Genomic DNA, 27430 nt, shown 5'->3' on the forward strand with positions numbered 1-27430 from the left:
ATCCCTCAAAATTTTCGTTATGTCACTAACTTCTGTATATTGATAACAAAATGTATCTGTCACGTAGACACCTAACAATCAAACTTAAAATATTCCAAAGTATTATTCTAATATTTCCACATATTTCTACGATTTGTGACACATCGATCAATTCATTGATATATAACGAGTATATCTCTTAATAGATATTTAATTAATAATTTTGATGTAACAAAACATCGTAGGGGAGTACGTATATCAGAGATGTAATGGAAAACCCAGAACGTTCCACGCTTTATCAATGTAGAAACCAACTAATACAACCGGAGGGGGTATGGAGCATATTCCACCACGCTTTTACGGCTAATAGCCGGGACCAACGAAGCACGGAATCATCTTACTTTTTCGGACAATCAGGTGATTCCAGCCTGAAAAGTCCTTACCAAAAAAGCACAGTCTCACAAAGTGACAGCCTCGGTGGTCCAGTGGTTAGAGCGTTAGGCTCACGATCTGGAGGTCCGAGTTCGGGATGGAGTATATAATTTAGGTAAATAAACCCTTAAATTTCCGATTCATGGTTACAAACGCAACAGTGACATCGAAATAAATATTATGTTTAGTAATTATTTGTTAATAGCACCCTCGTCAAGATGCCCATCCATTGTCGAATAGTACAACTAGGTCTCAAGGATCTTGTGCCAATAAAACAAATATAACAAAAACGTTAACAAGTACACAAAAATAAAAAAATAGGTAACTATAACAGCAGACGCCACCTCAGCGCACTCAGCGCTACAGATACTTTTCCTTTGTTCTATAATCAATCATAGTCCACTCACAAACAGTAGTATGCGATGAATAAAAACAATAAGAATTGGCGGCAATTCTCGGTGCGTTCGCAAACTCAGTATGTGCATATCGATAACATCGCGTGCGTATGGTGACGATTCGCTTACTGCTACGTCACTGCTGCGTGAAGAAGACGAGAGCGCGATAAAATAAAAATGCCCGCAGGACATCGCGCGCATTCAGAACGCACTGCCCTGACAGCGGACAACGTTCGAATTTCGAATCGCTTGTTCGTGTTTCTTCACAACAATATTTATTTTATTCAACTAAATGATTATTCCAATTATCTCTATTGAATGCTGCTGATAATACTCGAATATTTATATAAATAGTGTTTCGATTTAGAAAGAAATAAATTAGTGGAAATGTGTGACTTAGTAAAATCAGTTTTAGTTTTGACAATATTATTATGTGCAATTTTGGTACAAAATTGTGACGGACAATCACTGAAAAAGGATGCTTATGCTACAGTGGTAAGTACCTACAGTACGTAGAATATCATTTACCATAGAAAACCACAACAAAATATCTATAATTTTTTCGCGCCATCATTTAAAATGTTCGTTTTTAACGATAAAAACCGCTTTGAGCAGGACCTTTTAACACCCTTCCCTTAATTCACGATAAAAATACTTTTACTTACATAAATATCACTTCCTAAAACTTTTATAACTTCAACAGAACTGAAAGAACTTGTTTTTACCGAATATTCAGCACAAAACGATATGAAAATTGTATGATAAGGTTTAAGTACATAATGTAAAAAACTATTAGGTACAATTTTATGTAACACTATAGCCTTGCCCGTGAACTTTAACAACCTTACATCGTGTAAATAATAGTTAAGATAATCGAATGATGTTAATAACACGTTCTTTTCTCTAACTAATCTCTAATAATATTTTTTAATAATATGAAAAAGGAATTGTACAATTTGAAATCGGGGTTTTCTTCTAAAACTAGGGTCTGGGTTTTGATAAAGAAATAGCAGCCCTCGTTATATTAATTAACTAAGGTATCGTGTGTGACTTTAGATTTGAAACTTATCGCTATGAAATATTCAAATACATATTCTCCTCTCAGACGACGACCTGACCCGAGGTTCGCGCCCAACTGGGCATCCTCAGGCCTATTGTCTTAAATTTTGTGCCGGATGAGAGCCCTCAGCGCTCTCCATTTGTTCGGCCAAGTACTTAATACCATTTGCGGCAAATCTACAATAAGTCAACGTCAAAACAAAAAGATACGACTAATGGGTAAAATACTAAAAAAATATTTCAACTTGCATCTTTGCATATCCCTTTAGCGATTACACCCTTCTAACATAAAAGGGAATCACCTATTATTAATAATTAATTACCATTGAACATCTCAATTGCTACAATGATGCAATTTATCTTCAGTGATTAAATTGGATTTGCATAACAATCATTATTCAAGTAAGTACCTATTTTTTGTGTGATTACCATTAGTTAGGTATACCTATATTTTCCGTGTTCTATAATAGAGCAGTCCAAAGATGTTTCTATCAGAGGGCGCTGTCGTTATCGATAGAAAATTCAAACGGATAGTATGAAGAATTAAGTGTTGTTTTTTTTATTGGATTTATATTAGGTTAGTTAAGTTAGTAAGTAAATAATAATAATAAGTTTATTTAGGTACAAAAACAATAAATAATATAAATAACATGGTAATATTGGTAATATTACCATGGTAATTATTGTTGTTGGTAATATTTGTAATTGGTTAGTTATAAATAAGTAATTTATATTAGTTAACTAAGTACCTACTTACCTCCTAAATTTTCGCATGCTTATATCTAGCGGATCATGTGATACTTAGAACATAAAAACTACCAACTGTTTACAAAACCATGAATCCTATGCGAATAAATGATTTGATTTGATTTAAAGATCCGGTGCTGTAACGGTTAACACGCTCGTCCCGGCTTGAGAAGAGCTGCGGGTTCAAGTCCCGTCTTTTTCTCTAAATTTTCTCTTTACGACTTCAGACATTCCCATGACTGAGTGTTCATTTTCTCTGTTAGAAGATTTCCAATATACTCTACGACGATGGAATTGGGTAGTTTCCTAGGTCAAAGATAAATTATGAAATTCTAATTTTTAAATAAAGACAATTCTAAAGGTGACAAAAAACGTTTTATTTTTTTCTATTTAATTTATTTATGAATATTAATAAAGAAAAATGTAATAATAAGTGCGAAATAACCTCACGTTACAAAATTTCCTAACTATGCCGTGTATACACGTTTTGAGTTTCAATCTAGTTATTACCCACATCTGTAACCTTTTATTTTCGCATGCCATGGTTGTTACCTGTTGTGTGTACATAAAATAATAAATAAATGTTCTAACGTTTTTCTATGACGTCACAGGTTGCCATAGAGCAACACGGGCCTCCGCGGACCTCTTTTTCACAGTAATTCTATAGTAATTTCGTATTTTGACGTTTAGTAAATAGTAACTGATTTGACTAGTTGGAATCTATCCTACTAGGTGTTTACTAGGTAAGCGTGCAGCATCTTAAGTCACTGACGTTCAATACACAAGAAATATGATCGAAAATTCCTATTCAACTTCTAGGAACATTCAGAATCTAGGTACAATAGCACTCTTTTATACTTAAAACCGATTTGTTACGTACCGTTGTAATAGTGAAAAGAATTCGCAACTTTTTTTACGTTAGTTCTTGGTACTTACCAAATTTTTTTCATATTTGGAATTGAGATAGGCAAATCACATAAAAACATTAATTACGTGCTATGTAACTTTATGTAGTTAGTTGCTTGCTTCGAGGAGGATAAATCCCGAGATAAAATTACGTTACGAAGAAATTGTTCTACATCTACGCATTAAGGCCGCTATTACCATGTAGATCTTTTTTTATCTCATGTATTTCCTTCAGGTGGTGGTGCAACAGAGTATATTCTATTCATTTACACAAACAGTAAGCTTTAAATAGAAATTCCCACGAGGATGAAATGACATAGAAAAACCACACTTGTGAACAATCTTTTTTTTTCACTGACAACATATTTCTTTCCATCAACTTGTATACATCAGTGTTCAAGTAACATAGAATGGGTCCTTTTAAGAATAAATCATTTTGCGAATAGGTCTTTACAAGAATAAGCCATTTTGAGAATAGGTCGTTTTAAGAATAAGTCATTGTACGAATAGGTCCTTTTTTAGGGGTAAGGCGTTTTGCGAATAAGTCCTTTGTCTACTAAACCGTTTATTATTGTTTTAACGTTAAATGTGCTCCGTACTTCGTAAGGCACGTAAAACCGTTGGTCCCGGTTGCTACTTAGTCTTAGTGGTTATAATGAGCCACGTCAGCGGGGCGTTTGGCAGCTCAATACCCTGACACCAGGGTTGCTGAGGTTGGTACTCCACCTCACATCCCACACGATGGAAGAAGAATGTTAAAACTGTTTAAAAATGACAAACGACAGTCACAGTGATAAAAATATATATGGGATTTATATATCACCTTATATATGTATAAATATACATTTATATCACTGTCACTGTCGATTGACATAATCGTTTGCAACTTGGCTAATCCCTAGGTTATAATAAGTTAAAAGCACACCCCGGACTTTTCATACAAAACACCTCGTTTTACTCAGACACTATACATTGACGATATCGTCCACGCGCATATGTGTTTGGGACGTCTACCTGGGTTGTTCTTCTTTTTTATCGACAATGATCTGTCCTTCGTTCTGCTTCTGATAAGTTATGTTTTAGAATTTTATTTCATGTTTTGATTGTCCAAAAATATAGTTATCTTATTATACTCAAAATACAAGCAAAATACTAATCGGTTCCTCAATTAGTTATTAACGTAGCTTGATCGTTTTTCACAAAATTATGTGACAGAGTGGTAAATTGAAATGCTGTCTCCGATGAAAAGGGCCACTCTGTCACAATATTTTTTGGAATGCGCCTGCAAAGAAAAGTATGTTACCAAGATAAAGAGAACCACTAAATAGTCCTCTACAGACACATCTTTATATGATGTTTTAAAATATTTATTGCCGTTATAATTTTAAAGATGTTAAATCCGATAAATCGAGAAAATGTCTTTTTATTGTCGATAAAAAAGAAGAACGACCCACCTACCATTGAAGACTTAACTATATTCGAGGGGTAGTGAGGTAAACCTAGCTTAGCCGCTGGTGGGGAGCGGAGAGTGAAAGTAGATTAGACTATTTTCCACGAAAAGCATGCTCATAAACAATTAATAGGATCCGTTATTTTGTCCTGACGGAGCACAGTAGAGGTAAGAAAGTGACTAGATTTTTGGGACTGTTTTTCCATCGTCCTATTCGAGCGATATCAAGGTTTTTTTGTCTAAAGGGTTCAATAGTCTTTAGTTGGTTCAAAATGCACTATACAAATGATAAGTATCCTTCAACCCAGCGAAGAAGAAAAATCGAACTACTTCCATATTTTCGTTCAACAAAAACACGAGATTAATTCAAATTTGAATTTGGAACATTAATATTAATAATTTAAAACCTTATAAAACTACGTAAAATTCTGATAATCCTTACGAAAGAAACTAGTGTTTCGATTTTTTGATGAGAAGTATACTCGAACCTGCAATATTAGGAATGCAAGGAGCATATTCCACCTCAACAGCTTTTAGAAAAAATGATCTTGAGATCAAGACCTTTTTTGTCTAAAGGGTTCAATAGTCTTTAGTACTTGGTTCAAAATGCACTGTATATCCTTCAACCCAGCGAAGCTACGTGCATCTTAAGTTCTTATCTTTATATAACGGACGTGGTTTCATGGTCAAACTTATTTTCATAATACAGTGTTATGAATGACAGCATAATGAAATAAAATGTACCGGCCGCGGTATAATCAGATTATGATATACTATTAACAATATTACAGTATAGGAGTTATTATGAACGTTACTTTTGATTCAATGTTGAAACGTTCCCACAACGTTCCAGACGTGTTCCAGACGTGAACTTATGTTATATACCTATATAATATATCCATCCAAAATTATGTATGTATACCAAAAAAGGTCTAGAAAGAAATAAAAATAAATCGTTACGCGATCTATTTCGATGTATGGAGACAAGTTTTTCAACGGCAAAGTTAAAGCCTCGGAACCAATCGATGCTAAAGTCGGACTCACACTTGACCGGCTTTTTTCATCTTCATTATGCCCAGAAGTGCATACTTATAGTAATTTATTAACATAATCACAGTTACAGTAGTACATTATAATGTAGATTATACCTAATCATGCTACTGTGATCAACTGATCATCCTTATGAGTTAAGTGCTACGCGTCGCTATAATAGAATATCGTTGTTACTAAGTCAAATTGTGAAAAGTATTGACTTTTTTGTTGATGGGCGGATTTTTTTAAATAATATAGGCTCACGTTTGACCACAATTTCACCTGATGGTAAATGATGATGTGGTCTGGGTTGATCACGCTTACCTACCAAATGCCTATTCATTTTAACCTTGAAAGCTCTCAGATTATAACGAGTTGGAAAAACAGACGACGGCAGACAGTTCCAGTCCTTCGCTGTTCGCATCAAAAAGGAAGAGGCAAAACGTTTAGTGCGGATTGGTGGTATATCCACAACATAAGGAATAGTGATGTTCCGAATATCCGTATCCGTATCCGCGGATATCCGAGATAAAAGAAAAATCCGTATCCGTATCCGTGTCCGTTACTTTTCACGCGGATCTTTTACGGATCTTTTTCAGGTGATTAAGTAGAATTATTAAATAAAAAAACTATAAAATTCCATTCAGATTGTTTTTATTTCTTAAAATCAAATATTTGACACCTTTATATTGCAAACATTTAGATTTAGATAATGAAAGCAAGATAAAATATCACTTTTATAACAATGAAATAACTAAAACTTTAATCTTTTTTTTTAAGAAAATAAAGATCCGTATCCGTATCCGCGGATCTTTACACTAAATATCCGTATTCAGATCCGTATCCGCGGATATACATTTTTAACGATCCGGCACATCACTAATAAGGAAGAAATGCCTGCCGACGTCTAGTTGTCCATGAATGTGGTGAAAAAGGACCTGTGCTTGTACCATGGAGTAACACGGGCGTCCGCGGACGCTAATACAATGTCTCCATAAACGACACGTCCTATAGTGCGAAGAGAAATACGAAGAAGGCAGATGATGATGATGGTGAAGGGAAGCCTGAGCCCAGTAGTAGGACGTGTTATAGGCTGTTTATGTTATGTTTGTATTGCCTTTATCTGATACAATCTAAATATATAAAAGGAGAAACTGACTGACTGACATATCAACGCACAGCCTAAACGGCTAAACGTAGGCACTTGAAATTTGGAAGGGACGTAGCGTAGGTACTGTAGAGGTGCACTAAGAAAGGAATTCCCGGAATTCCCATAGGAACGGGAATTAGCGGGAATATCCTTTTGTAAGAAAAAATCTAAACTGCATAAGTTAGATGCTTGAAATTTGACATGCACTCCCCCACACACAAAGATCTCTCTTTTATAACACGCCACGCGTACGAAGTCGCGGGCAAAAGCTAGTATTTAATAAAACATAACAGCCATACGGCCTATTATATCCCACTCCTAAGCACAGGTCAGACTCATCGATCAGACTCTATCATTCACATCACAACCGATGAGATTTCGTTGCTTTTATTGCGAAATTTTATTGCGAACATGCTGACAAACACGTTCTCGATATTTTGAATATTTTGTTATTATTACTGACTAAAAAACAAATTAAATGAGCATTGATCCTTATGTATGGATGATATATTGCTTAAAACAGGTATATAAGTATATTCACATTCTACCGTCCACAATGTACTTCTTAACAAAAAAAATCTAACTACTTCCATATTTTCGTTCAACAAAAACACGAGATTGATTCAAATTTGAATTTGGAACATTAATATTAATAATTTAAAACCTTATAAAACTACGCATAATTCTGATAATTCTTACGAAACAAACAAGTGTTTCGATTTTTTTGATGAGAAGTATACTCTTTTTATTTTGGTGCAATAAAGTGTATTTGTATTGTATTGTATACTCGAACCTGCAATATTAGGAATGCAAGGAGCACATTCCACCTCAACAGCTTTTAGAGAATACTTTAGAATAATCCCTATCGGGGTAGGCAGACTTCAAGGCGTCAAAGTACAAGTAGGTCAAGCGTTTCCTCGTGTAAATAATAATAAATCCACGTGCAGCGTCTCATATAATGATGATCACTAATTGAATTAGTGACGCCCATAGAACATCGATAATCATATAAACGATTAGGAAGAAACCTAATCAACCTATCTCTGCTAGCATAAAGAAAAAAACAGCCCGATCCCAGGCATATCGAAACTTGAATGAAGAAGAGAAGTGGTCGGAGTTAGGTTGTCTATATGATAATATCAGTAGATATACTAGCTTTTGAGCGCGTCGTGATGGTACGTAATATACCTAGAAATTGTACTTTGATTTTTTTGGAGTTTCGGATGCATGTGAGCTTCAGGTTTCGTCGTCAGATCGGTTCCGACTACTATTTACGTATGTAGTCAGTCGTTACATGTAACTATTCGCACAAAGCGCTTCGCATCGTCCTTCATTATGCGCACTGCTAGGGAGTGGAATTCTCTGCCGTCTTCTGTATTTCCGAATGCATATAACCCGGGTGCTTTCAAGGCCAGAGTGAACAGGCACCTTCTGGGCGAGCGAGCTCCATCTTAGGCCTCGTCAATGCCTTCGGCCAAGTCTGGGGCCAAAAGCAAACCCATCAGAGGTAAAAAAAATATATCTAAAATGGCCGTAAGCCGCTAAAGAGTAAAGGGGATAGTTCGCGGACTGTCTCACTCGCAGTTACGCGCAAGGAATGAGTTTTTTTGTATGAAATTTCCGGGGTGTGTTTACAGTATCGATCCAGTATATTATTGTTATTCCTAGCCGATTTCGGCTTCAGCGACTGTGCATTATACAGAAAAAAAACAAGATCGGCGCTCATGGGCCCTGAGGTGACTATCGATCGATCCAGTATCGATATATTGATAGGCACAATACTAAGAGTCATTGCAATCTCGCGCATAGCGGGTGCTAATCTGTCAGAGCACGCATATCTTCAGGCTTTGCATTAAAGACAATCAATATACCTAACTGTCCGGTTCACGACGCTCATCAACACGTCCCGGGTTCATAAATCTATCAAAGTCATCATCATTATCTACAACTAATTGCTGTACGTTGCTTGTCATCAGTTGTGTTGCTAACAATACTGTTGCTGGCTTTCGAGAAACGTGTTTTGTTATAGGCCAGTATTATAAACTTTACAAATGTACGGGCAGTCAAAGAAGGCAAAATCGAAGCAATTAGTCTAAAAAGTAAAATTGCAATTTCATAATAATATTTGCGCATATAAAAGTAAGTGCGAAATTTGTTATCGCGACGACTTGTACATTTATGTATATCTATAATTATGTATATATTCTTCACATAAACCTACATAACATCTTTTTAAGTATAATAATTTATAACATATTGTTTTCTGTAATGTGTTATAAATTAAGCTTCAGTGCAAAATGTCAAATAGCAATACGTACTGGTTTTATAGATGAATTGCTTCAATGTGACCTATTTAACCCCTTGTTTCGATTCTTCTTGAGTACTTGATTTGTCAAAGAGTCTCCGGGCCCCCAGTTAGTCATTGGGCAAATCGAGGCCTTTTAATACAATTTGGGTAATATTAAAACACCGAAAAATTAATCCCAGTGGAGACATACAACAAAAATTACTTTGTGATCCCTATTTTGGTTAGGACATTACTGGCTGATCACCCGATTGTCAGAAAGTAAAATGATCCGTACTTCGGAAGGCACGTTAAGGCGTTGGTCCCGGTTACTACTTACTGATGTAAGTAGTCGTTACATGAGCCATGTCAGGGGCCTTTGGCGGCTCAATAATAACCCTGACACCAGGGTTGATGACGTTGATAATCCATCTCACGACCCACGCGATACAAAGACCGAACAGTGTCTGAAACTAAAATATATGTAATCTTTTTGTTTTTGAATTTACCGTGCGATAAACCTGTGATACCTCAATGTCAAGGAATGTTGTTGCTCTTTGACTGTTGTTAAAGGTAGAGGTACTTAGAAGTGCGTGGGATGAACGGTTCCAAAATTTTCCTTTTATAAATATATGGCAGTAGACCATTTAAATAAAGAATATTTAGTTGTATGGAAATAAGAACTTCAACTCTATGTACTTTGTTCGAGGAAACACTCAGAATGCAAACTTGAACCTGTGCGCGTGATCCCAATTTGAATTTAAAATTAGGGATGGGATGAAATTATGTTACGAAGTTATGATTCAAAACATGAAACAATATTATCCATGATAATTACGTTGAATAAATGATATTAAGTAGTATAATTACAAATTCCTTTAATTATAAATTATTTAATATTTATATTCGCACGATATAATATAATATGTATATTATGGTTGAGTGATGGACTTTTTTGTTACAATATATATTTAAGATCTTCTAGAGCGAATAAATTTTATTTTTTTTCTTTTTTGAAGATGGGTTTGCTCTTGACTTCATTTTTAATTTCATTTACTTAAGAATAAATACATTTATTGCCAGTAACAATATACTTAAATACTTAAGTACTTATATATAATTACTTATCATTTTTCATTGTAACATTAAAATAAAGTAGAGCAAATGAAGGTGAATATATCAATAGAGTCTATAATCCCCACTACCTTTATGAAAAATAGACGTAAGTGAGTATATACATATATGTGTATATATACTTTAAATCATACTGATATTATAAAGAGGAAAGATTTGGCACTTTCAGTGTCAAAAACTACAGGACCGATTTCAAAAATTCTTTCACCAATAGTATGCTACATTACTCCTGACGTCTATAGATAGCCAGTAGATACAAGTAATATAGACAACCTAACTCCGACCACTTTTCTTCGTTCAAGTTTCGATGTGCCTGGGATGCTAGGCAGCTGAATGCATTCTGTTTTTATATTCATGCTAGCATAGATCGGCTGAGTCTATAGGCTATATTTATTACTATAAAAAATCTGTAGATTACTTTTGATTATCAAATTGGATATTCCGACGAGTTGATACAACGCTGCAACAGAAAAAATTGTTGGCACAAAATAATCTTTCAATTCTACCCGGTTTATAAGAAAGATTCAGTATAAGTGTATAAGGAAGATTATAAACAGTATATATAACAAGATTTTTAAAAAAAGAAAGGAAATCATGAAACAGTAGGACTAGGGCCCTATGCTGGGAGGTTTTCTGGCCACGTCTTTCCCTCAGCGTTACAGATTCCGATGTGGTAGTAGTTTTACAGCTAGTTACATAATATGTAATTTAATTTTTGACGTTCAAAAAGCGCTAACATTGTAAGCCAATATTTATATAATTTATTAAAAGAAACGGGATAACATTGTTCGACTCAGAACTCGAACTATCAAGAAATAAAACTCTCAAGTAACATTTCAATTTTGTTAAATACGTTTAGCTGATTGAATGACATACTTGCTTGGAATGATATATAATATAGCATGGAACATTCTAAGTGATTCGTCCCTGACCATGCAACAAACGTTATGTTATGTATGATGCTGTACAATACACTATGCTAATTCTAAGGTTATTTCACCTTGGTCGCAAATGATAATCTAATGAAATATTAATATAAATTGTAATGTATTATTGTAATTGACATAAACAGGAGTGGAAAAGTCATGTAACAAACATACACAATAACTGGTTTGTCTTCTGACGAGTTGTGATTGCCAACCTCGGGCAAAAGATATGTGAATAGGTAATATTAATAATAATAAGTCAATTTCTCGATGTATGATATCTAAATATACTTATTCAGCTATATAACTTAAGGGAATAAGGCAATAATCTCATCCTCAATCTCCAAATCTTATTGACTTCTTAAAGGTGCATTTTTTGCCAAATAATAAATTGAAAACGATGAGTCGACTCACTCCCTATTACATTTTTGACTCGACTCACTTGCTCCAACACTAATCGCAATTCGCACGGCGCGAGTGCACGCGCTTCGTGACATAATCAGGATGAAACGTGTCTAGAATGTGACAATTCTATTGTTTACGTTTTTATCGCGTAATAATATGGTCATTATTATGATATCGAGGCGTTCAAAGGATCATCCGGTGTCCTTGAGCTTTTAACGTCTGTTTTAAAAAGAACGAAGGACACGTGGACTCGCCCACGTCTTCATCTCATAACCTCATCAACCCTGGTGTCAGGGTTGTCATTGAGCCGCCAAAGGCCCCTGCGGATCATCTTACTTGCGGACAATCAGGTGATCAGCCTGTTATGTCCCGATAGAGTGAGTTCGTTGGATAGTTTGTTTGTCTAAATAAATTATCTAACTTTTGAACAAACAAAAACAGAAGAAAAAATATTTTGAGGAAACCCACATTTTCGAGAAATGCTTTTCGGAGCTATGTAACTTAACATGTATTGGGCTGGTTTTCTCTTGGCGGGTTGGAAGGTCAGATAGGCAGTTGCTTCTGTATAAAACAGGAGCTGTCAAACGTCATATTTGAATAATAACTTATTAAATACTTAAGAATAGTTTCACATTCTGTCGGAACAAACAGAGAAACTGATCATTGTATTTCTGAACTTCAGGCAACTCTACATTTATTTTTCCTTTGTTAGTACACATCACATGGTGTGAAACAAAAACCATCGCCGTAATAATATATAACAATAATTATTATTACACATACATACATAAACTCACGCCGCCTCGCCTCGCTTTGTAGTCTCTGCTTACCCCGGTGGGAAATAGGCGTGAGTTAATTATTATTACCATAATATAATAATTATGATTAGTAAGTATTATGCTCTATTAAAATAAATTATGATATTAAATAATTGTAACCTTTACCCTGTTATGTAAGACGCGTATTACAACGGACAATGTAGTCAATGCAACAAAATCAAACGATTAATCTACATACTACCGATTACATGCAATCTACATTATCTAACAAAAAAATATACGTGCAATTTAAAATTACCCTTATTTATATAATGTATAGGTTCCGGTGTTTAAAAAGTTTATTGTTCAAATATTTCGTTATTAGATAGTATATTCAAATCGGTAAATTTCAGTAAAGCATGCTGAGATAATCCGGCAAATGCAAACGGGTCATTCCACTATACCTGTCTTTTTTTTTAAAGTGACTAATTATATATTTGAAGCTATGGCATTAACTACTTGGTCGGAAGTCCACGTCAGTATCCTAGGTGTGTATATCAAAAATCGACCTTATCTGTTCTGGGGTGTGTACAGTCATAAGCAATATAATGTACCCACTTTAGGACTCTGTCGCACTAACATATTCGACATTTAGTGAGATTTACAGTTCAATTTGTCAAAAAAGTTAATGTGACATGGTACCAAAGAGTATATACGTACATATTAATGCTCGTTACCGTACTGTGGAGACGATTCATCACGTTTATTGTTCCTTTTCTTACTAGTACAATATACGGAAGACAAAGAGGCGAAAATTAATTGGAAAACAACACTGTGTTAGGCACACGGCGCCATCGACTCTCGGTGTCATTCGACAATTATTTAAAAACTAACTTTTTTTTATAACGCGCCAGCCAGGATGACGTGCCTCAAAGAGGTTACATCGCAGTATCTTTGTTATAGACGGCATTAAAGGCAAAATAAAGATGATACAAAGCTATGAAATACTAGAAATACTTCATGAATGAAACAATTAAAGAAACAAAGCTAATCTGCCATCTGAGTGTTACTATTTGCATATAAATTTTTAAGGCACATCCTCACTAAGAGCATTCGGAATTAAGTACTCCACTTGCATGCTTTTTTATTTCCCTTATTACCTGACTGCGACGGGAAAAGAAACAATAGGCTAGTTTCCAACTAGTCAAAACAGTTACTTTTTACTAAACGTTAAAACACGACATTACTATGGAATTTGTTTGAGAAAGCACACTGTGACGTCACTGAAATACGTCATAAAATGTCGGACTTATTATTACGCTTTTCTTGTTTAAAATTAATAAAAAAGTTAATTAGAAAAAATAAAATGTTTTTCGTTAGTTTTAGATGTGTCTTTATTTAGTAATCAGAATTTCATAATTTATCTTGACCTTAGTACACGACCCAATTCACCAACTGTTCGCTCCGTTTGGTAGGTAAGATCTGGTGAACCTTATGCTGAGAAATAACCGGATATATGGCCTATAAACATAGATTATACGTAAAATCACGTTAGAGAGGACATATTTTTTATGTAGACTAAATAGTGAATACATAATATGTTATTTTTTTACTTCCAATTTAGCAGTTATTTAGTAGTGGTGTAGCTACCGGAAACGTTTATTTAATTTTATATTATATAAACAATCAGGCGTTACATTGCGGAAGTCCAATCCTTGTTAAACGTAAATAGCTAAATTACATACTAATCACTAATACGAAAACATATTTAGAAATCTCTTTGTTTAGAGATAAGCTTGCCTGTACTATCTGTTTTCTTTGTATGTTTCTTGTGTCTGTTTCATTGTGTACAAATAAATAAATAAATAAATATTTTTACGACTTCTGTGCTGATGGATACTCGTTATGGATTATTTCTCATCACATCACTAATTTAAGACCCACGCTCTTGTCGGTGTAGCATTCTCCATGCTACTTTTTTAGAGGTAAATAGAGCAGTGGTTTCCATCTTGCCTTCCGCCCCGCAGTACTCTGTCTGACGCCAATGGGATAGCGCCCAGAGTAGTTTATTTCAAAGCCGTACTAGGACTCCTGCCCTCCGCCTCTGAATAGTACTAACAGTTACTTCTGCCCTGACAGGTTCCAGGTTACAGTCCCTGTGACTTGTCCCTTCTTGCCTGCATGCATTATTTCTATATTACCATAAAGAAATAATAAGGTAGCCATCACTATCGCTTTGAAGTTATACAGGAAGAGCATGGAAGAGTGACAACTGTGAAAGAGGTGTAGAAAAGAGGCAAGGTAATGCCTAAAGCTGCCTGTAGCGTACTGAATGTAGTGGGCATAAAACATATCAAAGTAAAAACAAATTATAACCCTGACACCAAGGTTGCTGAGGTTGGTAATCTACCTTACAACCCACTTGATAGTAGAAGAGAAGATAACGAAAATAACTTTCATATTTCATCACTGTTCTTGAAAACATTGGTTAAAGAATGCTAAAGAAAAGAAGAAGATTTGTAAAGGAACCTTCAGTTCTTTTTTACTCGATATTTTGGAAGCTAACAATAGTTTCGCTTGCCAAATGCTCGTTCGCTCTCTGTTTGAACGAGGCTTAACACAATTACGGATGCAACGCGTGGAAGTATGCGTGAACAATATACCTTATTATGATTTTCGCAGAGACAAAGCGAATTCCTTTGAGTTCTATCTACTTTACATTCAATAACTAGACAACATTTAAATTGAATCGCCCCGGTATCATTACGTACGTAGCAATAACAATGAAAATATGAATTTTAAAAACATATTACGAAACTGTATGATGTTATAAATAGTATGATGGTGAAAAAAATTACTATTGATATGCTTCGGGTGTGACAAATACTAAAATAGATATCAAATTTGAAAAAGATTTGACATCTACAAAGGTTTTTTTTTCTTTTATTTGTACACTTTGTGCTTTCCCACTTTTTTGTCCTCTGACACCATGCGAGGTTCATATAATTCTTATAAAGTAATAAACAAAATTATATTTAGATAATACTTATGGCTTAATATGGCGTAAATAGATTTAGTCCTAGGTGAACACTCCAATTTAAGTTCACGGTTATCAAGGCAGCTTAGTTAGGCTACCTAAACCGGTTTAGGACCTAGACCGCTAAGGCGTGACCTGAATTCGTTAATGATATTCCTATTAAATAGGTACATTTTTAACAAAGTATTTATAAGAAACCTAGGTGGTAATCAATGGTAATCAATTCTTAATGTGAAACCATGTTGGGATAGGTAGGTAGGTCTGATAATCTGATTATGCGATAAACACGTACCTGTTATCCCCACGGTGTAGGCAGAGGTACAATTCGTTAGAAACCAAACCTACAGTCACATATACGTAGGTACATAACATAAACTGCCTATATACGTCCCACTGCTGGGCACAGGCCTCCCCTCAATCAACCGGAGGGGGTATGGAGCATACTCCACCACGCTGCTCCACTGCGGGTTGGTGGAGGTGTTTTTACGGCTAATAGCCGGGACCAACGGCTTAACGTGCCCTCCGAAGCACGGAATCATCTTACTTTTTCGGACAATCAGGTGATTCAAGCCTGAAAAGTCCTTACCAAACAAAGGACAGTCTCACAAATTGATTTCGACAATGTCCCCATCGGGAATCGAACCCGGACCTCCAGATCGTGAGCCTAACGCTCTAACCACTAGACCACGGAGGCTGTCACGTAGGTACGTAGGTAGGTAGGTGTATACGTAGGTACTGCAACTTAATGTATAACATAATCCCTATCCATCCATAGGGAAAGCCCTTGTCTCAGCAGTGGGGACGTTAATGGGCTGATGATGATGTATAACATAAGCTGAAGACTATATTCCCATTTGGAGTTGTCGGAGGTACACTCATCGCATGACAACCAAGCACTCACACCTCACCGCTTTTTGTTAGCCCAACGTGATACTTGTAAGTGAACCGTATCGCAGTCTATAATTGTCGAGCCATCTATATTAGGGTCGTTCTTCTTTTTTATCGACAATGATCTGTCCTTCGTTCTGCTTCTGATAAGTTATGTTTTAGAATTTTGTTTCATGTTTCCATTGTCCAAAAATATAGTTATCTTATTATACTCAAAATACAAGCAAAATACTAATCGGTTCCTCAATTAGTCCTTAAAGAAGCTTGATTGTTTTTCACAAAATTCTGTGACAGAGTGGTAAATTAAAATGCTGTCTCCGATGAAAAGGACCACTCTGTCACAATATTTTTTGGAATGTGTCTACAAAGAAAAGTATGTTACCAAGATAAAGAGAACCTCTAAATGGTCCTCTACAGACACATCTTTATATGATGTTTTAAAATATTTAATGCCGTTATAATTTTAAAGATGTTAAATCCGATAAATTGAGAAAATGTCTTTTTATTGTCGATAAAAAAGAAGAACGACCCATTAGTCAAAATTACACGTAAGATAAATTAACTTATCAGTGCAAGTCCGGTGTCGGGGCATAGAATAAGGAATATAATGGCAGTTCTCCGCTCCCCACCAGGGGTTGAGCTAGGTTTACCTCACCCCTCGGTGTTACTTTAGTCTTCAATTGTATGGGAGTCAGACGTCACACACAGATGCGCGTGTACGATAACGTCAATTTGTAGTGTCTGTGTAAAACGAGGTGTTTTGCATGAAGTGTCCGGGGTGTGGTTGTGGAATGACCCGGCGGTCCCCGTTTGAGAAGGAAGCCGGTAACGCACAGGACCACAGTTGTACTGGGGTCAAGTTTACAAGATTAAGCTTTACATAGACTTGTAACAGTTGCAACAACTATGGTAATATGAACTATAAATTCGTAGGTCAGGGTAGACGTATAATATTGCCTTGAAAAGTGGAATTAGACAAGTCGTGGCCATATTGGATCAGATACGTCTACGCATAATGAGGACTCGTGAATAGTTAGATAAGCACTATACATACTATTATAGAATAGGTATAGTACACCTCAAGTATAACTCAGGTATAGTATAGCAATCAGAAAACGATGCATCAACACTTTCGTATGGAGTATAGCCCTCTATGGATGTGAAAATTGGACACTGACACAGAAAGACAGGGAGAGACTCGAGGTCTTTCAATGGTGGCTCAGTAATAACCCTGACACCAGAGTTGATGAGGTTTTTAATCTACCTCATAACTCACACGATAGAAGAAGTTTATCCTTAATAATGGTTTATATTGAATAAATTATTTAGAATTAATGAACACCCGATATACAGGGTGTCCCGTAAAGAGCACGACAGACTGAAATGTAAGGAAGATTGAGGTGTGCCCTACTCGATAAAAAAAAATTACCTCAGTAAAAGTGTCACTGTTTTCGAGATATTCCCGACTTTTTATTTTTTTCGACAAATTCCGCTTTTGGTCAGTTTTTTTGTTGCTGTGTGTACAAAAAAGCAGATAACTATGTAATTTATTTTTGTACATGAGTATGGGTAGAAATATAGCTCTACACATACATCAAGGCCTTTTAAGCCTTCAGAAGACAACGAAAGGTGTTGGTGACCGAAGCCCGAATGAGACCCCTCACTGCTCACCACTTGTCCGGCCAAGAAGTTAGTTACAATGAGTCACGATAAAAAAAGCTAAAACGTATCCGAAGACCGATTGGTATTATGATTTATCATGTACAGTGACAAGTAACCGCTTCATCGTCTATCTACGTCTAATATTACGACAGTAAAGAATACATACATAAACTCACGCCTATCTCCCACCGGGGTAAGCAGACTATGGAATTCTATTTGCTTCGGTCCTGACACACTTCTCTTGCTTCCTTCACATTCATCAATCGTTTCATACACGCACACCGGTTCAGAGTAGATCGTACTGATACAAAGAAAGAATACAGTAAAGAATGGGTAATTTAATAGATGATATGAATCGAGTCAGGCTAAGTTATAGGTTGAAGTAAATAATAAAGTGCCATTGTTAACAATCGTTTAATATAAGACAATTTTCAGTTCAGCTCGGATATAACAAAACAATAATTACCTAGAATATTCAGTTTATGTAAGCGAATAGCATATTATATAACTCATGTCATGACACTGGTTCTTAATGCTTGTGCAATTTTTAATCTGTAATGAAATTAATCAGTATTATTCAGGGGCAGAGGACAAGAGTCCTAGTACGGCTTTGAAATAGATTTCTCTGGGCGCCATCCCACTCGCGTCAAACAAAGGACTGCGGGGCGGAAGGCAAGAGGGAAACCACTGCTCTATTTTTCCCTAAAAAAGTAGCATGTAGAATGCTACTTATCGTGTGGGTTGTGAGGTGCAATACCAGCCTCATCAACCCTGGTGTCAGGGTTATGAAAAATGCTACTTAGTGATGAATGAAATTATTATTGTTAGGAGTAGGAGAACGAGTAACTTAAAATAAAAAAATAAAATAAAAAATAGAATAAAATAATATAAAACTTACACCGGAGTGTCGCGGGTTCGTATCACGGTTTCATGCTCTTATTCAGTGAACGAATTAGTTTTTACAGAAAGTCTAGGGCCCTGGGACGAGGTTTTCCTTGCAGCTTCTTTTCCCTGGGTACCTATAGGTAAGTGTTGTGAGAAGCTGCACTAGTTTTAGGCGCATAAAGACGTTCGTTATGTAAAAAATAACGATTCAATGTGTAACTATGTTACCTATTGAATAAAGATATTTTTGAATTTGAATAAAGCAAAATGGTTATTATTACTCCGGATGCGCAATCTTAATCTCGCGTGACTGCGACGCTAATGCGACTTTACAACTTATCAGCTTCATACAATTGTAAACTACTTACTTTACAATTGTTATACTTAAAACATTATTTTTTATTTGCCGTATTCTGTATTTCCGAATGCATATAACCCGGGTGCTTTCAAGGCCAGAGTGAACAGGCACCTTCTGGGCGAGCTCGCTCCATCTTAGGCCTCGTCAATGCTTTCGGGCATGTCTGGGGCCTAGATCAAACCCATCAAAGGTAAAGAAAAAAGTATTTTATCATCTGTAATTAAATTATCACATAACTCAAAAGATCGATTATAGTTTTAATCATAATTATCCAATAATAAATAAAAAATACTATGGGCCTTCTATCTCGATTAATTCAGTTTGATCAAACGGCATGTCAAATTGTTAAACCATCATAATAACGTAACATAAGCTCACAACCTCACGGCTACAACCCAATTGGGGTAGTTAAAGGTACATACAAAATGAACTAAGTACCCACACATCACCGAACTTCCTGTTAGACCAACGCGATAGGTGGTGAGCCGTATCGCAGTCATCATAATCATAAAGATTGATGATACGCTAAGTCGGAATAGCGGGCCGAACGGATCGCAGTGCGGAATTATAACACCGCATATATTTGCAACACTTATACCTACAATTAAAAATATATAAATACTTAAAAAAAAATAGAACGTGTACAATTGCAAAATATATTTAATTTAAAAAGCTATTATTTTAATTGTATACTGCGGAAGTTAAATAGGTTAAGAGACGTTCTTTTTTACGACAATAACGTGATCAGAACAATTCCTTCATCGTGAAGGGCACCCGTCGACCCTGAGAACCTCAAGACGATGAACTGGCTCCAGAAATAAACTAAAAAATTAAACTTTAAAACAGCAAAATAAAAGTCTTAAAGATTAACTACTGGCTCTAGAGAGCAGCTTGTAATTAATACCTAAAGCAAGATCTCCAATTGCAAAAATAATAAATTGCGACAACAGGCAATATTTTTTTAATTTCTTTACTGTGTATAGTCGAACACCGCGATAATAAGCCCCAGACATAAATATTTTCGGAATTAACCTCCTATTACCTTCAGACCGGCAACATTAAAGTAATTCATCTAGAAAAGCAATATTGTTATTAGACATTTGTTTGCATTGCGCATTTACTTTTATATGCGCAAATGTCAAATTTAAATATTGATTTTTTAGATGAATCGTTTCAATGTAGCCTTTTTAACCCCCCTGTTTAAAAGATTCAATGACAGTTTATGGAAATACTGAATAACGAGTAAAGAAAAATCTCAAATTGGTTATCAAATCGGGCTTAGCACCGTAAGCGCGCGACTCTTTCTCGCCTCGACATGCGTCACCCGTCACTCTCTCACAGTACTGCACAGAAAGAGACAGACGATCTCAATCGCGGCGAGAAAGAGTCGCGTGCTTACGGTGCTAGGCCCGCTGGTATTTTGTAAAAGCCGATACAGTAGACCCTGTGGGACTCTGTGGTGGGTACCACAGAGTTGAATACCAAGAAGTAACATTACACAAGCTGACGACTATATCCCGATTGGGGCAGTCATAGGTACATCCATTGCAAGATGATCTAAGTACTGACACGTCAATGGTGAGCCGTATCGCCGTCTTTAACTGTCGAGCCAACTGTGTTAGTGAAAACTGTACTTAAGATAAATGAACTCATGGTGCAAGTCTAGTACCGGGGTTAGCAAGCCAGTAAACCACAGGACAACAGTGACCAAGAATTACATTGTAAGTAATTTGAACTTCCAGCCTCAACTAATAACAGCAGCGGGGTACCCATCGGAGCGTCACCGCGCGCGTACCCCTGACGGCTACATACTCCAGCTGCACAGGATCCCGGCTGGGCGCCGCGCGGCCAGGCGCTCGGGCGCGCCCAGCGTGAAGGGCAAAAAAGCTGTGCTATTGGTGCACGGGCTACTTGGAAGCAGCGGGGACTTCGTCATCATGGGGCCCGAGAGGAGCCTTTGTAAGTCTTAGTTGCTTTTATTATTTTCTTAAAACTATATCTGCGTTTTGATAAAAACACTGGAGATATGAACAGCACGCTTAGCCGTAAGCACGTGACTCTTTCTCGCCGCGACAGAGATCATCTGTCCCTTTCTGTGGAGTACTGTGAGAGAGTGACAGGTGACGTATGTCGAGGCGAGACGTAAAGTCGCGCGCTTACGGTACTAAGCCCGCTGGATGCATTTGATAAAGAGTAGAGATCGCTTCGGGCGGAGAAGGATGGAGGACTAGTGGGATGCTTTTGCTTAGCAGTAGGATACTTTAGGTTAGAAATAAAACCGAAATGATTGGTTGTTGCAGTACGGACGAAACTTAAAGTGAACGTAAATACATAAACGCATGCCCATAATCCGTAATGGGGTGGGTAGACCCACAAATTATCAGACGACAATTTTCAGACACACAAAGTTCTCTCGCTTCTTTTTACGACATAGGCAAAATTTTACGATGCCCATAATGTAAGTAGGGATGACACAGTAAGCATATTCAAATGCCCTTGATTTATAAGCGATTATTTATTTCAGCTTTTTGGGCGAATAAAGTACAAATAGATACCGAATTTTCTAATATGTTTTACAAAATATCCTATTTGCTTTTTCAGCATTTTTCCTGGCCGACGCTGGCTATGACGTCTGGCTAGGCAACCTGCGAGGGAATCTGCACACCGCGCATCAGACCCTCACCAGAAACGACCCTAAGTTCTGGGAGTACAGGTTTGTCTTCTTCTTATAGACAACAGGGTACTTGAAAAGTATAGATTACAACACGTTTTTCACTATCATTCTAAAATAGACATAAAATTGATAATCAATTGTGAAAAAAGACTCCAAATTGGTGAAAAATGTAACATTCATAGCCGTACACACACACACACACACACACGCACGCACGCACGCACGCACGCACGCACGCACGCACGCACGCACGCACACATGCACACGCGCACACGCACACACACGCACGCACACGCACGCACGCACGCACACACATCACTAATTTAAGAGCCACGCTCTTGTCTTTTGCTACTTTTTAGAGATAAATAGGGCAGTGGTTTCCATCTTGCCTTCCGCCTATAGCCATAATATAGTATCCAAAATCACGGAGATTATAAAGAAATGGCAAGAAGAACTCATGACGTCACATGTTGTACGTATACGCGACTTGGTTGAAAACTTCTGCTTTAGTGGTACCAACTTCCCGATAATCAGCTGGACGCATTTTTCCTTCTTTATTTACTCCCAGATAGTCAAACTATCGATCGGTAATTTGGCCAATATGTATGTCCTGAGCCGTGGTAGCCCAGTTAGTAGAACGCTTGCTTTGAGGTCGTAGGTTCGAATCCAGCACAGGCTTAATCCAATGATTGTCGAATTTGTTTTCGAATTCATGTTTGGATGATAAATGATTATCACGTGCTCAGCGGCGGAGGAAAACATCGTGAGGAAACCCATATTCCCGAGAAATGCATTTTCGGAGGTATGTCACCTAACCTGTATTGGGCTGGTTTTCCCTTCGCGGGCTGGAAGGTGAGACAGGCAGTCAGTTTTGTAAAAAACCGGATCTATCAAATCGTCAGGTTAGGTAAGCGGACCCTGTGAAAAGTTGGATAATGCTAGGGGGATGATGTACTAATATATGTATATATATGATGTATATATATGATGTACTAATGAACGGTCACGAGCATTAATATGTATACACTTTGGTACCATGTCACATTAACTTTTTTGACAAATTGAACTGTAAGTCTCACTAAAGGTCAAATATGTTAGTGCGACAGAGTCCTAAAGTGGGTACATTATATTGCTCATGACTGTATATTGTGAGAACGAAACTAACAAACTGCTGGTTTTCTGGTTCCAGTTTCCACGAACACGGCAAGTACGACGTGCCAGCGATGATTGATAGAGTGCTCAACATCACCGGCCTTCCCAAGTTACTGTACATCGGCTACTCCATGGGGACGACTAGCTTCTTCACTATGATGTCTGAGAGACCGGAGTATAATGATAAAGTGATAGCGTTCGTTGCGCTGGCTCCCGCCGTCTATCTGGACAACATCAAACAACTAGCGACCTTCGCGCTTAAAGAAGTAAATTTTCCTGTAAGTATCTTTTTTATAATAACAGGGCATTACGCTTGAGGAGGTACGCAGAGGTAAATAGTGTGATTAAAAATCCCAAGGAATACAGGCGATTTATTTCCCGAGCACGAATCCTGAAAACCACATTTTTTTTCAAATCAAATCAATTTTTTTATTGCGTGCTACTTTATATCAATTATTTATCTATGATCCAAAATCATCAAGTCGAATTAAGTGGTTTAGATCCCGAGCAATTAAGCTACGTAGCTGCGAATAAGGATATAACAATGAAAAGACTACATCGAAGCAATTCTACAAAAACAATAATGCAATTAGACATTTGCCCATGTAAAAGTAAGTGCGCAATGCAAACAGTTGTCAAATAGCAATATACTGTTTTATACGAATGTGGCCTTTTTAACCGGCCTGAAGGTAAAATTAGCTCTTAATTCTGAAAATTTATGTCTGGGGCTTATTATCGCGGTGTTCCACTCTACAGTAAAGAAGTTTAAAAAATACCGCCGCGATTTATTATTTTCGCAATTGAAGATCTTGCTTTAGTTATTAATTACAAGCCTGCGCGGCGAGATATTTCATAGGTACTCTACTAAGTCATAGTAGAGCAGTGTAGTGAGTGAAGTTCTATATTTTCCGTTGATGCGAGAAGGACTGTGTCATAATGGAGCATATTACTTTTTGCCTCTTCTTTTTTTATTTTTCGCGGTCTTATGCCTACTAACTACCGGTAGTCGTCAAAGTCGCCACGTTACGCCATCTCTTTCGATGCTTCTAACGCTTAATCCATCTTGAGGTATCCAATGCCGTAGTATTATTCCTTATTCGAACGACCTCTATGGTCCAGTGGTTGAGCGTGGGGCTCACGATCCGGAGGTCCCGGGTTCGATTCCCGGTGGGGACATATCACAAAAATTACTTTGTGGTCCCTAGTTTGGTTAGGACATTACTGACTGATCACCAGATTGTCCGAAAGTAAGATGATTCGTGCTTCGGAAGGCACGTTAAGCCGTTGGTCCCGGTTACTACTTACTGATGTAAGTAAGTAGTCGTTACGTGAGCCATGTCAGGGGCCTTTGGCGGCTCAATAGTGACCCTGACACCAGGGTTGATGAGGTTGGTACTCCACCTCACAACCCACACGATAGAAGAAGAAGATTCCTTATTCTATGCCGTTATTTCCAGAACATTCTCCGCTCACGTGGGATGTTGTCAGCGACAGTGGCGCCGCAGCTGTTAGAGTTCATGGTGGGAAGCGTGTGTAACGTGCGGAAGCCGCAGGAGGACCTCTGTATGAGGGTCGCTTACGCCATCGTAGGCGAGGACTACGATCAAAATGATTGGGTATAGACAAGATATATACTCTTTTTTATAAAGGCTGTTAGTGACATCGTAACGAAAACTTTGAGGGGTGATTGAGGCCATGATTCTGAATTGATATCAAGTGGAATTTTCCGTCGCAAAAGTATGGAACTGAAAATAATTTTAAAAAACACAAAAAAAAATCATGATTATTCTGACTGAAAATTGCACTTAATATCAGCTCAGAATTATGATCTGAACCATATCCCCCTCAGTATTCGTTACGGTGTCACAACACCCATACCTACTTATATGGCTACCGTATGTACTTGTGCGGGGTGTAAGTGACATCGTAACGAATACTGAAAGGGATGATTCAACTGATTATTCTGAGTTAATATCAATTGGAATTTTCCATCGCAAATGTATAGAATTGAAAATAATTAAAAAAAACTAAAAAAATCATGAATTTTGCGACGAAAAATTCCACTTGATATTAACTCAGAATCATGGTCTGAATCATCCCCCTGAGTATTCGTTACGATGTCACTAACACCCTGTATATAAGCCATATAATATACCATACCGTATATTATATGGCTTATATATACTGTATCCCCCAAGGGGTAGGCAGACGTGTATAGTATAGACATTAACTCCTCGCCAGCTTTTAAGTCCCGTGTAATAGGGTATTGCCTTTAATCGAGCACATATCTTGGAAACATGAATTCAAAGTCATAAATTCAAAATCAGTGGTTTAAAGCCCGAGCCGTGTGTCGTACCCGTGATACTATCACGGATTCCTTTAGGCCACTTGGTATTAAATTGGTTCGCCTCTTTTTCAGGACATGTCTCCAGTGATTTTTGCCAGATTCCAGCCTGCTTCCTGGCGACAACTTGAGCATTTTGGAAAAATCGCTATGACTGGTAAGGCTTTATCTATGGCACAGATCATATAATAGTAACGTCTGTGGTCCGCAAGAGGTCCATATTGTTCTATAGTCTTTAGGAAAACATAATTATCGCTATTTATCTAGTGTTTAAATAAAAGTGAGTATCGAGTGACCTCATCTTGAAGTTCAAACCTGGTCAATTGGGTACATTCCTAGGTCAAAGATAAATTATGAAATTCTGATTTATCTAAAGGTATCTTTGTGACCAAAAACTTTTTATTTTTTCTATTTAACTTATTTATGAATTTTAATAAAGAAAAATGAGTGCGACATTTTGTCACGTTTTTCTATAACGTCACAAGTTGCTATTTCATACAAATTCCATAGTAATTTTTTGTTCAGTAAAAAGTAACTGATTTGACTAGTAACTACCCTATTAAAGCTAGGACGGTCAGTTTTAGGGAGGTATCCTCGTGATGTTTACTTTCGTATAATTTTAATTAATTAGTCTAACACGTACACACCTTTTTTTCGGCGTAACTTATTTTAGATTTGCTGCAGATAGCATTAACTACTTGGCCAGACGAATGGGGAGCGCTGAGGCTCTCACCCGGTACAACGTTTAAGACAACAGGCCTGAGGGTGCCCAGTTGGGCGCGACCCTCGGCTCAGGGCGTCGTCTGAGAGGAAAAATATTTGAATTAATTAATTGACCCTAGTGGGTCGATAGCGATAAGCGCTGATTGAGGAAACGTAAACACCCAACAGGGCGGAATTTCGATATAGACCTATTAAGGTCCTTAACAAATTATGTGGTTTTAAAAATGGTGTTCAAGACGCAATGCCGCCTTTTTGTTTCAGGTGTATTCACATCATGGGAGGATGGCGTTGATGGTGCAATCAAACCTTACAACCTACAAAACGTTAAAGTTCCAGTGACTCTACTATATGGAGAGAATGACCAGTTAACAGAGAAGTCTGTAAGTATTTAAATTATTACTTAAACATACATAAACTCTCGCCTATTTCCCACCGAGATAAGCAGAGACTATGGAATTCCATATGCTTCAATCCTAAGACACTTCTCTTGCTTCCTCCACATCAATCGTTTCATACACTCACGCCGGGCAAAATGAACAATTTTTATTTGTCTGTTCCTTTCTGTCAATTGTTTGTACGTTACTTTTGTCTCCTTTATTGTCTACAAATAAATACATTGACTAAGACTATATATATTTTTTACAGCAAATAATGAGGCTAGCAGAGCAGCTGAACAGCACAGGAGTACTGGAGGGAGTTCGGGCTGGGTGCTCGTGGCCTAAGTTCAACCACCTCGACTTTGTATTTGCAAAGGACCTCGGGAACCTCCTCAACAAACCACTGATTAAACATATAAACAAACTATATAATAAATATGGGGACGCATGACATTTTGTTTTATTACTGTTTCCTCTTCATAATCTATCTACTCCTTTCTTCCATTGTTGTATATATATATGTCAAAATCAAAGTATTTGTTGCACACCAAATGGTAAACAGTTGTTATAAAAAATATTATAGTGCCACATATGGACCCGGGAAGGTGTAGCAAAAAAAAAACAAGAAAAAATCAACATAAACTAAATTAAGCCAGAAATACAAAAACGAAAT

At 37.0% G+C, this 27430-nt stretch overlaps 2 protein-coding genes across 2 annotated transcripts in view; one reads left to right on the plus strand and one right to left on the minus strand.

The window, feature by feature from the left end:
- The window catches only part of LOC126375416 (protein cramped), a 49524-nt gene that overhangs the window by 20421 nt on the left and 1673 nt on the right, over positions 1-27430 (minus strand). The window lies entirely within an intron of this gene.
- On the plus strand, positions 994-27223 carry LOC126375424 (lipase 1-like). Its single transcript, XM_050022339.1, has 8 exons — positions 994-1301; positions 21230-21446; positions 22089-22200; positions 23351-23591; positions 24771-24929; positions 25733-25814; positions 26642-26760; positions 27026-27223. The coding sequence occupies exons 1-8, from the start codon at positions 1194-1196 to the stop codon at positions 27206-27208; spliced, it is 1221 nt and encodes a 406-aa protein (XP_049878296.1). The 5' UTR covers positions 994-1193; the 3' UTR covers positions 27209-27223.

The sequence above is a fragment of the Pectinophora gossypiella genome, chromosome 19, assembly GCF_024362695.1.
Source record: "Pectinophora gossypiella chromosome 19, ilPecGoss1.1, whole genome shotgun sequence".
Classification (NCBI taxonomy): Eukaryota; Metazoa; Arthropoda; class Insecta; order Lepidoptera; family Gelechiidae; genus Pectinophora; species Pectinophora gossypiella.

Bases quoted from the DNA above. Each gene is read 5' to 3' on its own strand.
- LOC126375424 (XM_050022339.1), top strand. From the start codon at position 1,194: ATGTGTGACTTAGTAAAATCAGTTTTAGTTTTGACAATATTATTATGT. The intron at 1,302-21,229 runs GTAAGTACCTAC...TTGAACTTCCAG, and splicing joins AGGATGCTTATGCTACAGTG to CCTCAACTAATAACAGCAGC. The intron at 24,930-25,732 runs GTATAGACAAGA...CCTCTTTTTCAG, and splicing joins ACTACGATCAAAATGATTGG to GACATGTCTCCAGTGATTTT.